The 13695-nt window shown below is 72.5% G+C and overlaps 1 protein-coding gene across 3 annotated transcripts; it reads right to left on the bottom strand.

The window, feature by feature from the left end:
* Window positions 1-2371: 2371 nt before the first annotated feature.
* RTN2 (reticulon 2) lies at window positions 2372-10362 on the bottom strand. Of its 3 annotated transcripts, none has more exons than XM_053968476.1 (10): window positions 9130-10362; window positions 8266-8310; window positions 7172-7561; window positions 6620-6754; window positions 5793-6000; window positions 4821-4953; window positions 4112-4181; window positions 3326-3372; window positions 3173-3231; window positions 2372-2604 (listed from the first exon to the last, which is right to left on the bottom strand). In XM_053968476.1, the coding sequence occupies exons 1-10, from the start codon at window positions 9932-9934 to the stop codon at window positions 2562-2564; spliced, it is 1935 nt and encodes a 644-aa protein (XP_053824451.1). In that variant the 5' UTR covers window positions 9935-10362; the 3' UTR covers window positions 2372-2561. The 3 variants fall into 3 exon arrangements, with proteins under 3 accessions (XP_053824451.1, XP_053824448.1, XP_053824449.1); XM_053968473.1 differs by having other exon boundaries at window positions 6620-6751; window positions 9130-10277; XM_053968474.1 differs by lacking the exon at window positions 4112-4181 and having other exon boundaries at window positions 9130-10277.
* Window positions 10363-13695: the final 3333 nt, after the last annotated feature.

The following is a 13695-nucleotide window of genomic DNA, read 5'->3' as shown; positions in this document are numbered from 1 at the left end:
ACCGGAGCGATGGGAACTTCCCCCCGGCGGTTTCCCGGGACCGGGGCAAAGCGACCCCCGCTGCCCCCCACCACCGGGGGTCACCGGGACCGGGCTGAGGAGCTCCGGGGCGTCCCGGTGGCGGCTGGCGACACAGCGGGTCCCGGTACCGGAGTGCACCGGCCCCGTCCCCCGCACTCCCTGTGGGGCCCGGGACGGGGGTCCGGAGGGTCCCGGTCCCTTTGCAGCGCCGGGACGGACACCGGGAGCTGATGTCACCGGCGGGAACCGGCGCTGAGTCACGGCGGGACCGTGGGGACCGGCGGGGGGGGGGCGGTTCCCACGCCCTTGGGTTCATTCGTTCATTCATTCGCGCGGGCCCCGCCCCCGCCGGTGTCCCCGGTGGCGGCAGTCCCGGCGTGTCCCGGGAGTCCCGTCCGGGCTGCCCGGGGGTCCCGGTCCCGGTGTCCCGGTCCCGCTCCCGCTCCCTGCGGTGCCCCTGAGTCCCGTTCCCGGTGTCCCGGGGGTCCCGGGGGTCCCGGTCCCGTTCCCGGGGTCCCGGAGGTCCCGGCCGGGCTCGCGGGGATCCCTGCCCCGCTCCCGGTATCCTGGGGGTCCTAGTCCGTTCTCGGGGGTCCCTGCCCCGTTCCCGGGGGTCCCGGTCCATTCTCGGGGGTCCCGGCTCCGTTCCGGGGGTCCCGCCGAGATCTCGGGGGTTCCAGCCCGGTTCCCGGTGTCCCGGGGGTCCCGGCGCCGTTCCCGGGGTTCCCGCCGGGCTCTCGGGGGTTCCAGCCCGGTTCCCGGTGTCCCGGGGGTCCCGGCCCCGTTCCCGGGGATCCTGGTCCGTTCCTGGGGTTCCCGGTCCCCGTTCCCTTATTCTCGGGGGTCCCGCCGGGCTCTCGGGGGTCCCAGCCCGGTTCCCGGTGTCCCGGGAGTCCCGGCGCCGTTCCCGGGGTTCCCGCCGGGCTCTCGGGGGTTCCAGCCCGGTTCCCGGGGGTCCCGGTCCGTTCCCGGGGGTCCCGCCGGGTTCTCGGGGGTTCCAGCCCGGTTCCCGGGGGTCCCGGCCCCGTTGCCGGGGGTCCCGCCGGGTTCTCGGGGGTTCCAGCCCGGTTCCCGGGGGTCCCGGCCCCGTTCCCGGGGTTCCCGCCGGGCTCTCGGAGGTCCCAGCCCGGTTCCCGGTGTCCCGGGGGTTCCAGCCCGGTGTCCCGGGGGTCCCGCCGGGCTCTCGGGGGTTCCAGCCCGGTGTCCCGGGGGTCCCGCGGGGCTCCCGGGGGTTTCCCCGCCCCTCTCGCCGTGTCCCCGTCCCGTCCCGGTAAACACTGCGCGGGTCGCCCCGGTTACGGCGTTCCCCGGCGGTGACGTCACCACGTCCGGCGTCCCCTGTTTACGTCGCGCGGCAACGGCCGCGGCCATGGCAACGGGGGCGGGGCCGGGGCGGGGCCACGCAGACAGGGACGGGGAAGGGGCGGGGTCAAAGCGGGAGGGGGCGGGGCTTGAGCCGCTGGGTTCCCGCGCTTTTCGCGGGGCGGGGGGAGACGGGGGGGACAAAAGGGGGGACAAAAGGGGACACTGGGGACACTGGGGGACACTGGGGACACTGGGGGACACTGGGGGACATTGGGGACATTGGGGGACATTGGGGACATTGGGGACATTGGGGGACAAAAGGGGACATTGGGGGACACTGGGGACATTGGGGGACACTGGGGACACTGGGGGACACTGGGGACATTGGGGGACACTGGGGGACACTGGGGGACAATGGGGACACTGGGGACATTGGGGACATTGGGGGACACTGGGGGACATTGGGGACATTGGGGGACACTGGGGACATTGGGGACATTGGGGGACAAAAGGGGACATTGGGGGACACTGGGGGACACTGGGGGACACTGGGGACACTGGGGGACACTGGGGACATTGGGGGACACTGGGGACATTGGGGACAATGGGGACATTGGGGGACACTGGGGACATTGGGGGACATTGGGGGACACTGGGGACATTGGGGACACTGGGGGACACTGGGGACACTGGGGGACACTGGGAACATTGGGGACACTGGGGGACACTGGGGGACACTGGGGACATTGGGGACATTGGGGGACGCTGAGGGGACACTGGGGGACACTGGGGACATTGGGGGACACTGGGGGACATTGGGGACACTGAGGGACACTGAGGGACATTAAGGGACACGGGGGACACGGCGGATCGCAGACACACATCGGGGGTCCCCGCTGCCCCCCAGGACACCCTGGCCCTACCCCCGTGTCCCCCCCGTGTCCCCCCCCGTGTCCCCCCCCGTGTCCCCCCCGTGTCCCCCCCCGTGTCCCCCCCCGTGTCCCCCCCGTGTCCCCCCCCGTGTCCCCTCGCCACCAGACCCGGCTGTCACAAGAGTTTTTATTAAAGTGACCCCTCCCCAGCGTGAGGGGGGGAGGGGAAGGACACGGGGGGCGGTGGTGGGGGGGGAGGGGAGGGGGGGGTGGGGGAGGGGTGCGGGGACCCCTCCTCCCCCCCCGGCCTCGCCCCTCCCCCCTCGCTGTCACCTCGGGGGGGGGGGGGCGGGGCCGGGGGCGTCACTGCGGCTTGGCTTTGGCACTGGGGAGCTTGGCCAGGAGCCTGCGGGCACAGCGGGGTCGGGGGGGGGCGTGGGGACACCATGGGGACATCCCGGGGACACCCACGGGGACACCCGGGGACACCCACGGGGACACCCTGGGACACCCGGGGAACAGGGGGACACCGACATCCCCCCGGGGACACCATGGGGACACCCCCAGGGACACCCCGGGGACACCACCGGGGCATGGGGACACCCCGGGGACACGGGGACACCACCGGGACACCCCTGGGGACACCACGGGGACACCATGGGTACACCCTGGGGACACCATGGAGACACCCAGGGGACACGGGGACACCCACGGGGACAGGGGGACACCACGGGGATCCCCCCGGGGACACCCCGGGGACACCATGGGGACACGGGGACACCACCGGGACACCCCGGGGACACCCCCAGGGACGCCCGGGGACACCCCTAGGGGCACCCTGGGGACACCCCGGGGACATGGGGACACCACAGGGGCACGATGGGGACAGGGGGACACGGGGATCCCCCCGGGGACACCCCGGGGACACCCTGGGGACACCCTGGGGACACCGCTGGGGACACGGGGACACCCACCTGGCTCGCAGGTGGCTCAGGTGGCTCCTGGCCAGGCTCGTGTACTGGTCAATCTGGGCCTGGGGACATCGCAGGGGACAATGTGTGTGTGTGGAGGGGGGGGGGGACACCCACGACTGTCACCCCACCCGGTGTCCCCGGTGTCCCCCGTACCTGGTGGCGCCGGTAGAGCACGGGGAAGGTGAAGGCGCAGACGACACCTGGCGGGGCAGGGCCGTGTCACCTCGGCTGTCACCTCGGGTCCCCAGCTGTCCCCTCCCCGCCGTCCCCAGGCTGTCCCCGTGTCCCCATCCCGTGTCCCTGTCCCCCTTCCTTGTCCCACATCCCCATCCCGTGTCCCTGTCCCACATCCCCATCCCCGTGTCCCCCCATGTCCCCATGTCCCCTCAGTGTCCCCATGTCCCCCCAATGTCCCCCCAGTGTCCCCATGTCCCCCCATGTCCCCGTGTCCCCTCAAGGTTCTCATGTCCCCCAATGTCCCCTCAGTGTCCCCCTGTGTCCCTGTGTCCCCAATGTCCTCATGTCCCCCAATGTCCCCATGTCCCCTCAGTGTCCCCATGTCCCCTCAATATCCCCATGCCCCCCGGGTGTCCTGGTGTCCCCAATGCCCCCTGGTGTCCCAGTGTCCCATGGTGTCCCCGGTGTCCTGGTGTCCCCCCGTGCCCCCCGGTGTCCCCAGTGTCCCGATGTCCCCGATATCCCTGGTGTCCCAGTGTCCCCCCATGCCCCCCGGTGTCCCCGGTGTCCCCGATGTCCCCGATGCCCCCCGATGTCCCCCGGTGTCCCTGGTGTCCCAATGCCTCCCGGTGTCCTGGTGTCCCCGGTGTCCCAGTGTCCCCCCATGCCCCCCGGTGTCCCCGGTGTCCCCGATGCCCCCGGTGTCCCCATGCCCCCAGTGTCCCCGATGTCCCCGGTGTCCCCGGTGTCCCCGCTCCGTACCCGCTCCCAGCAGCGTCAGCCCGTTGCACACGGCCCCCACGTAGGTCAGCAGGTAGAACAGGAAGGCGAACTGCGGCCACCGCGGTGCCACCGTCACCGGCACCGCCACCGGCACCCCCCGTGCCACCCACAGCCCCCGTGCCCGCCCCCCGCATGTCCCCAATACCCCCCAAGTGTCCCCATGTCCCCAATGTCCCCAAGTGCCCCAATGTCCCAAATACCCCCCAAGTGTCCCCAGTGTCCCCAATGTCCCCAATACCCCCCCAAATGTCCCCAATACCCCCCAAGTGTCCCCATGTCTCCAATACCCCCAAGTGTCCCCAGCGTCCCCAATGTCCCCAAGTGTCCCCATGTCCCCAATACCCCCCAAATGTCCCCAATACCCCCCCAAGTGTCCCCCATGTCCCCCATGTCCCCAATGCCCTCAGTGTCCCCCACACCCCCTTGTGCCCCCCGTGTCCCCCCACGTCCCCAACGCCCTCAATGTCCCCAAGGCCCTCCATGTCCCCCACGTGCCCCTCATGTCCCCAGTGTCCCCTGTGCCCCCAGTGCCCCCCGTGCCCCTCATGTCCCCAGTGTCCCCCATGTCCCCAATGTCCCCCATGTCCCCAGTGCCCCCTGTGCCCCCCGTGCCCCTCATGTCCCCCGTGCCCCTCATGTCCCCAATGTCCCCCATGTCCCCAGTGCCCCCCGTGCCCCCCGGTGTCACCTTGAGGGACTCGGGGACGCTGTGGACGAGGAAGAGGCGGGTGAGGGTGCGGGTGGCCGTCACCGCGTGCCGCGCCAGGCACCGCGCCCAGCGCTGCTGCTGCTCCGCGCTGAGCGGCCCCGAGGGCGGCGGCCTGGGGACAGCCCCGGGGACAGGGACAGCGTCAGGGGACAGCCCCGGGGACAGGGACAGCATCAGGGGACAGACACGGGGACAGGGGGACAGGGACAGCGTCAGGGGACAGCCATGGGGATGTGGGGACACGGACAGTGTCAGGGGACAGCCACGGGGACAGGGACAGCATCAGGGGACAGACACGGGGACAGGGGGACAGGGACAGCGTCAGGGGACAGACACGGGGACAGGGACAGCGTCAGGGGACAGCCACGGGGACAGGGGGACAGGGATGGGGACAGGGGACAGACACGGGGACAGGGACAGCGTCAGGGGACAGCCACGGGGATGTGGGGACAGGGATGGGGACAGGGGGACAGGGACAGCGTCAGGGGACAGCCCCGGGGACAGGGACAGCGTCAGGGGACAGCCACGGGGACAGCGGGACGGGGACAGGGGGACAGGGACAGTGTCAGGGGACAGCCACGGGGACATGGGGACAGCCACGGGGACATGGGGACAGGGACAGTGTCAGGGGACAGCCACAGGGACAGGGACAGGGGAACAGCATCAGGGGACAGCCACGGGGACACAGGGACAGGGACAGGGGGACAGTGACAGGGGGACGGGGACACAGAGACATCATCAGGGGGCAGGGACAGCATCAGGGACAGGGGGACGGGGACAGCCACGGGGACAAGGACAGCAGGGACAGGGACAGGGGGACGGGGACACGGCTGCGGGAACGAGGACAGGCGCACACCGGGGCGGGCAGCACGGGGACCCCCGCGGCACGGGGGCCAGCGCGGGGGGTCGGCGGGCAGGGGACAGCGGGCGCGTGCCCCCGGTGTCACTCACCGCGCGGGGGGCTCGGGGGGCGGGGGGCTCAGCGCCCTCAGGGCCAGCTGGCGCAGGCGCAGGGGGACGGTGACGGCCAGCACGGCCAGCGCGGCGTGGGCGCCCACCGAGACGGCGCTGAAGCGGGACAGGCACCCCAGGGCCACCAGTGCCACCAGTAAGGCCAGCGCCGAGCGCTCGGGCGCCCGCCAGTACAGCAGCTCCCACACTGGGGGACAGCGGGGTCACGGCGGGGACGGCGCTGTCCCCCCCCAGTGCCCCCCCGGAGTCACCCCAGTTCCTCACTGCAGCCCCCCCAGTGCTCCCAGTCCCTCCCAGTGTCCCCCCAGTGCTCCCAGTCCCTCCCAGTGCCCCCCCAGTGCCCCTTCGGAGTCACCCCAGTTCCTCACTGGAGCCCCACCAGTGCTCCCAGTTTCTCCCAGTGCTTCCCAGTCCCTCCCCAGTGCTTCCCAGTCCCTCCCAGTGTCCCCCCAGTGCTCCCAGTCCCTCCCAGTGCCCCCCCCAGTGCTTCCCAGTCCCTCCCAGTGTCCCCCCAGTGCTTCCCAGTGCCCCACCAGTGGTTCCCAGTCCCTCCCAGTACCTCCCAGTTCCCCCTCCGGAGTCCCCCAGTGCTCCCAGTGCCCTTCCCAGTGCTCCCAGTGCCCCCCCCGCGCTGCACCTGCCCCCTCCATGGCTCCCGCGGGTGCTGCCGGGGTGTTTTTTTTTGGGGGGGGGGGGTCACCCCCTATTTTTAGCCGCCAATGGCGGCGGGGCCCGCGGGACCCTCCCCGAAATTGGACCCCGGGGGCCGCCCCCCGCCCCTCCCCGCGCTCCGATTGGCCGCTCACCCTGTCCGTCAGCGCCCGCCGCGCTCGCTGATTGGTCCGAGGGCGGCGGGGGCGGGGCCGAGGCCGGAGGGGGCTCCGGGGGGGGCGGGCGCGGGGCGCCCCCTGGCGGCGGGGGGGGGAGGGGCGCGGGGGCTGCTGGGAGGAAGAAATGGGGGAGGGGGGCGTCGGAGGGGGTCTCGGGACCCCCCCAAAAGGACCCGGACCCACCCTTGGGGACCCCCAGATTCCCCCAGGGACCCCCAAATCCCCCTGGGAGTGTCCCCAGACCCTTCCTGTCCCCCCCAGGGACCCCCAAATCCCCCCCGGGGACCCCCAAATCCCCCCGGGGGTGTCCCCGAACCCTTCATGTCCCCCCCAGGGACCCCCAAATCCCCCCCGGGGACCCCCAAATCCCCCCGGGGGTGTCCCCGGACCCTTCCTGTCCCCCCCAGGGACCCCCAAATCCCCCCCGGGGACCCCCAAATCCCCCCGGGGGTGTCCCCGGACCCTTCACATCCCCGAACCCCATATGCGGACCCCCCCAGGGACCCCCAAATCCCCCCCAGTCCTCACCCGGGCTCCCGGGGGTCTCCTCAGCCTCGCCCCCACCCCGGTCCGCCAGGGTCCCCTCGGGGGGGGCCGGGGGCTCCCCGGGACGTTTCGGGGGGGCCCTGGCGGCCGCTCGGGGGTCCGGCCCCCGGGGGGAGCCCCCCGAGCTCAGGCGGGGGGCGCGGCCCCGGCGGGGGTCGCGGCGGGCGCGGGGCCCCGGCTCGGGCTGGGGGGCGCCGCCCCCGCCCCCGAAAGCGATGTAGGAGAAGGTGAGCTCCCGGGGGGGGTCCCGGGGGGGTCCCCGGGGGTCCCCCCAGGCCGCCGCCCGCTCTTCGTCCTCATCCTCATCCTCCTCCTCCTCCTCGGGGGGCTCCGGCGCCGGCAGCTCGGGGAACGCCGAGTCCTCGCTGCCGCCTGCGGGGGGTTCGGGGGCGTTTTGGGGTTCGGGGGGGGGGGGTTTGGGGTTCGGAGGGGGTTTGGGTTCAGGGAATTTGGGGTTCATTGCGAGTTTGGGGTTCGGGGGGGGTTTCGAGTTCGGGGGGTTCGGAATTCACTGGGGGGTTGGGGTTCGGGGGGTTTGGGTTTAGCGGGGTTTGGGGTTCACTGAGGGTTCGGGGGTTCGGGAGGGTTTGGGGTTCGGGGTTTTAGGGTTCAGAGGGGTTTGGGGTTCATTGGGGGTTTTGGGGTGCCGGGGGGGTTTGAGGTTCGGGGGGGATTTGGGGTTCAGGGGGTTTGGGGTTCAGGGGGTTTGGGTTTAGCGGGGTTTGAGGTTCGGGGGGGTTTGGGTTTAGCGGGGTTTAGGGTTCGGGGATTTGGGGCTCAGGAAGGTTTGGGGTTCAGGGGGTTTGGGGTTCAGGGCGTTTGGGGTTCAGGGGATTTGGGGTTCAGGGGGTCTGGGTTTAGCGGGGTTTGGGGTTCGCGGTTTTAGGGTTCAGAGGGGTTTGGGGTTCATTGGGGGTTTGGGGTTCAGGAGGGTTTGGGGGTTCAGGGGATTTGGGGTTCAGGGGATTTGGGGTTCAGGAGGGTTTGGGGTTCAGGGGATTTGGGGTTCAGGGGGGTCCGGCCATCCCGCGCCCCCTCCCCAAAATCCGCGCCCCGCCCGGGGGGGCCCCGCTCACCCTCGGTGGAGTCCGGCGTGGTGGAGGCCGTGGACGGAGCCTCCTCTGGGGGGCGACGGGGGCGGCACCCCCAAACTTGGTCCGCGCTTCCCGGGACCCCCGGGCGCGCCCCGCGTCCCGTTCCCGGTCAGTTCCGGACCCTCCGTCCCGGTTCGCGCATCCCCGGGATCTCCCGGTGCCCCCATCCCCGGTGTCCCGTGCCCGGTGCTCCCGGCGCCTCCCGGTTCCCGTATCCCCGGCGCCTCCCGGTACCGTCGCCCCCGATACCTTTGTCCCCGTGTCCCACCCCCGGTTCCCGCAATCCCGGTCCCTCCCGGTTCCCGGTCCGGCCGTGCCCGGTAACTCCCGGACCCCTCATCCCGGCCACTCCCAGTCCTTCCGTGCCCGGTTCCTGCCGGTTCCCGCAGCTCCGGTCCCGCCCGGTGCTGCCCCGATCCCCCCATCCCGCGCCATCCCCGTCCCCTCCCCGGTTCCCGGTGTCGGATCCATCCCCGGTTCCCGGTGCCGGATCCGTCCCCGGTTCCCGGTGCCCCCATCCCCGACCACTCCCAGTCCTTCCGTGCCCGGCTCCTCCCGGTTCCCGCGGCCCCGGTCCGCCCCGGTGCCCCCATCCCCGGCTGCCCCTGGCCCCTCCCGGTTCCCTGCTGCCGGTGCCGCTTCCCGGTGCCGCTTCCCGGTTCCCCATCCCCGGCCACTCCCGGTTCCCCGTCACCTCCCGCATCCCGCAGCCCCTCCCGCTCCCTCCATTCCCGGTGCCCGGTACCCGCCACCCCATCCCCGGCCCCTCCCGGGGCCGCCGCCCCCTCCCCGCTCCCCGCTCCCCGCTCCCGGTGCCGGTTCCCGGTGCCGGTTCCCGGTCCGTACTGCAGTGGGCGAAGCCCAGGACCTGCCCCATGGCGGCGGCCCCCGCATGGGGCTCCCGGTCGCGCTCGGCCCCGCCGCCCCCGGGCCGGCCCCGCCGCGCATCACCGCGGCGCCATGGCGGGGCCCGAGGCCACGGACAAAGGGCGGCGGCGGCGGCGGCGGCGGCGGAGAGGGGCGGGGCGGGGGGCGGGACCGCACCGGAGAGCCGGGAATGGGGAAACCGGCACCGGGAATGGCAGCGGGAACCGACACCGGGAATGGCACCGGGAACCGGCAGCGGAGAGCCGGGAACCGGGCACCGGGAACCGCGAACCGGCACCGGGAACCGGCACTGGGAGCCGGGAACCGCGAACCGGCACCGGGAACTGGCACTGGGAGACGGGAACCGGCACCGGGAACCGGCACTGGGAGCCGGGAACCGGCACCAGGAACCGGGAACCAGGCACTGGGAGCCGGGAACCGGCACCAGCAACCGAGAACCGCGCACCGGCACCGGGAACCGGCACCAGAGAGCCGGGAATTGGGAACCGGGCACTGGGAACTGGGAACCGGCATCGGAAACTAGGAACCGGCACCGGGAACCGGGAACCGCGAACCGGCACCGGGAACCGGCACCAGAGAGCCGGGAACTGGGAACCGGGCACTGGGAACTGGGAACCGGCATCGGAAACTGGGAACCGGCACCGGGAACCGCGAACCGGCACCGGGAATTGGCACTGGGAGCCGGGAACCGGCACCAGAGAGCCGGGAACTGGGAACCGGCACCGGGAACTGGGATCCGGCAACGGAAACTGGGAACCGGCATCAGGAACTGGGAACCGGGCACCGGCACCGGGAACCGGGCACCGACCCCGGAGCTCCCCGGTTCCCCTCGGCCCCGCCGGCACCTCCCAGTGCCCCCCAGTCCCTCCCAGTGCCCAGGACCGGAGAGTTCGGGGGGACACCGGCTGGGGGGACACCGGGGGACACCGGGGGTCACCGGGGGGGTCCGTTGGGGGACACCGGGGGACACTGGGAGGAGCCACTGGTCGTTACTGGTCCCCGATGGGCCCCGCGCGCCGCCGTTGCCGCTTGAGGGGGTCCGGGGGCGCCTCCCGGTCGCCGCCGCCGTTACCGGGAGGGGAGGGGCCGGGAGGGCGGGGCCATGCCCATGGGGGGCGGGGCCTCTCGCCGGGACCGGCGGGTCCGGCCCCCGCCGCCACCGGAAGGGCCCGGACCGGCCGCCGCCGCCAGCATGAGGTGAGCGGCGATCGGTACTGGGAGCAACTGGGAGCGACTGGGAGCGACTGGGAGCGACTGGGAGCGCCGCGTACCGGCGCTGGGGGGACTGGCGGAAGCGTTAACGGGCGCGGGGGGCACCGGGGAGCGGCACCGGGGGCGCTGGGAGCGGGAACCGGGCGCGCTGGGAGCACCGGGGATCGGAACTGGGCGAACTGGGAGCACTGGGAGCAGCGGAGAGCGGCGCTGGGGGCACTGGGAGAGCCGGTAACGGGCACCGGGCGGTACCGGGGCGCTGGGGGCGCCGGTAACGGGCGCTGGGGGCAGCGGGCGGCGCCGGTAACGGGCACTGGGAGAACTGGAAGCGGGCGTTGCGGGCGCTGGGCAGCGCTGGGAGAGCCGGGATCCGGAACTGGGAGCACTGGGAGCGCCGGGAAGCGGTACTGGGAGCGCCGGGAAAACCGGGAAGTGGGACCGGGAGCTCGGGGACAACCGGGAACTGGGGCGGGGGCACGGGGAGCGCCGGGAACGGGCACTGGGGATACTGGGAGCGCTGGGAATCGGTACTGGGGTTACTGGGAGCGTCGGGAACCGGTACTGGGGGCACTGGGATAGCCGGGAACCGGTACTGGGGGCACTGGGAGCGCCGGGAACGGGCACTGGGGATACTGGGAGCACCGGGAACCGGTACTGGGGATACTGGGAGCGCCGGGAACGGGCACTGGGGGTACTGGGAGCGCCGGGAAACGGTACTGGGGATACTGGGAGCGCTGGGAATCGGTACTGGGGGTACTGGGAGCGCCGGGAAACGGTACTGGGGGTACTGGGAGCGCCGGGAACGGGCACTGGGGGTACTGGGAGCGCCGGGAACGGGCACTGGGGATACTGGGAGCACCGGGAATCGGTACTGGGGATACTGGGAGCACTGGGAATCGGTACTGGGGATACTGGGAGCGCCGGGAACGGGCACTGGGGGCACTGGGAGCGCTGGGAATCGGTACTGGGGATACTGGGAGCACCGGGAACGGGCACTGGGGGTACTGGGACCGCTGGGAATCGGTACTGGGGTTACTGGGAGCGCTGGGAATCGGTACTGGGGGTACTGGGAGCGCCGGGAACCGGTACTGGGCTTACTGGGAGCGCCGGGAACCGGCACTGGGGGTACTGGGAGCGCCGGGAACCGGCACTGGGGGCACTGGGAGCGCTGGGAATCGGTACTGGGGATACTGGGAGCACCGGGAACGGGCACTGGGGGCACTGGGAGCGCCGGGAACGGGCACTGGGGGCACTGGGAGCGCTGGGAATCGGTACTGGGGGTACTGGGAGCGCCGGGAACGGGCACTGGGGATACTGGGAGCACCGGGAATCGGTACTGGGGATACTGGGAGCACTGGGAGCACTGGGAGCACTGGGAATGGGCACTGGGAGCACTGGGAGCGGGCACTGGGAGCACTGGGAGCACTGGGAGCACTGGGAGGGGTCACTGGGAGCACTGGGAGCACTGGGAGCACTGGGAGGACTGGGAGCACTGGGAGCGGGCACTGGGAGCACTGGGAGCACTGGGAGCACTGGGAGCACTGGGAGCGGGCACTGGGAGCACTGGGAGGACTGGGAGCACTGGGAGCGGGCACTGGGAGCACTGGGAGCACTGGGAGCACTGGGAGCGGGCACTGGGAGCACTGGGAGGACTGGGAGCACTGGGAGCGGGCACTGGGAGCACTGGGAGCACTGGGAGCACTGGGAGCACTGGGAGGCCCCGCGGGGGTGGGGGAGGGGCCGCCCCGGGGCGAAGAGGAAGGAAAAGGGGGGGGGGGGGGGGGGGGGGGGGGAGGTTTTGGGGTGCGGGGGGGGATTTGCGGATGTCCGGGGGGGGGGGGAAAGTGGCAGCACCCGGGGGGGGCCCCACATATTGGGGAGGGGGTCCCATATAAGGAAAGAGGTCCAGCCCCCCTTTGGGGTTTCCCCCCCCATTTCTGGGTTCCCCCCCCCATTTCGGGTTCCCCCCCCCTTTCAGGGTTCCCCCCCCCCATTTCTGGGTTCCCCCCCCCATTCCGTGTCCGCCCCCCCCCAATTCCGGGGGGCTGACCCCCATTCCGTGTCCCCCCCCCCCCAATTCCGGGGGGCTGACCCCCATTCCGTGTCCCCCCCCCAATTCCGGGGGGCTGACCCCCATTCCGTGTCCCCCCCCCAATTCCGGGGGGCTGACCCCCATTCCGTGTCCCCCCCCCAATTCCGGGGGGCTGACCCCCATTCCGTGTCCCCCCCCCAATTCCGGGGGGCTGACCCCCATTCCGTGTCCCCCCCCCAATTCCGGGGGGCTGACCCCCATTCCGTGTCCCCCCCCCAATTCCGGGGGGCTGACCCCCATTCCGTGTCCCCCCCCCCCAATTCCGGGGGGCTGACCCCCATTCCGTGTCCCCCCCCCAATTCCGGGGGGCTGACCCCCTGCCCCCCAGCGAGCGGCTGCTGTGCAGCGCCCGTGCCTCGGTGCTGCTCTACGACGAGGGGCGGCGGCAGTGGGTGCCGGCGGGGGGGCCCCCCCCGGGCCCCAGCTGTGTCCAGCTGTTCCACCAGCCCGGCAGCCGCGCCTTCCGCCTGGTGGGGCGGCGGCTGCAGCCCGAGCAGCAGGTGCGGGCACCTGGGGGGTACCTGGGGGGCAGCTGGGGGGTACCTGGGGGTACCTGGGGGGTACCTGGGGGCACCTGGGGGTGCCTGGGGGGCAGCTGGGGGGTGCCTGGGGGGATGGAGAAGCACCTGGGGGCACCTGGGGGTACCTGGGGGCACCTGGGGGGATGGAGAAGCACCTGGGGGCACTTGGGGGTACCTGGGGGGTGCCTGGGGAGATGGAGAAGCACCTGAGGACACCTGGGGGGTACCTGGGGGCACCTAGAGGGCACCTGGGAGGCAGCTGGGGGTACCTGGGGGGCACCTGGGGGGTGCCTGGGGGTACCTGGGGGGCGCCTGGGGGGATGGAGAAGCACCTGAGGGCACCTGGGGGGTGCCTGGGGGTACCTGGAGGGCTGGAAGGACACCTGGGGGGCACCTGGGGGGCAGCTGGGGGTACCTGGGGGGCAGCTGGGGGGTACCTGGGGGTACCTGGGGGGCGCCTGGGGGGGGGCTTGCGAGGCCTTTGCGTGTCCCCAGGGCTGGGGGGGGGGGGGGGGTGGGAGGGGGCAGCCTTTTTTTTTTTTTTTTTTTTTTTTTTTTTTTTGGGTGGTGGGGGGGGGGCGGGGTGTTCTGGGCCCCCCTCCCCACACGCCGTGCCCCCCCCCCCAGGTGGTGCTGAACTGCCCCCTGGGCCGGGGGCTGCGCTACAGCCAGGCCACGGCCCAGTTCCACCAGTGGCGC

Source organism: Vidua chalybeata, chromosome 35, assembly GCF_026979565.1.
Source record: "Vidua chalybeata isolate OUT-0048 chromosome 35, bVidCha1 merged haplotype, whole genome shotgun sequence".
Lineage (NCBI taxonomy): Eukaryota > Metazoa > Chordata > Aves > Passeriformes > Viduidae > Vidua > Vidua chalybeata.
This window is presented reverse-complemented; position numbering and strand designations above follow the sequence as displayed.

Bases quoted from the DNA above. Each gene is read 5' to 3' on its own strand.
- RTN2 (XM_053968476.1), bottom strand. From the start codon at position 9,934: ATGCCGGTTCCCAGTTTCCGTTGCCGGATCCCAGTTCCCGGTGCCGGT. The intron at 6,001-6,619 runs GTGAGCGGCCAA...GCTGTCCCCCAG, and splicing joins GGCGGGCGCTGACGGACAGG to TGTGGGAGCTGCTGTACTGG. The intron at 4,182-4,820 runs GTGACACCGGGG...CGGTGGCCGCAG, and splicing joins GCGTCCCCGAGTCCCTCAAG to TTCGCCTTCCTGTTCTACCT.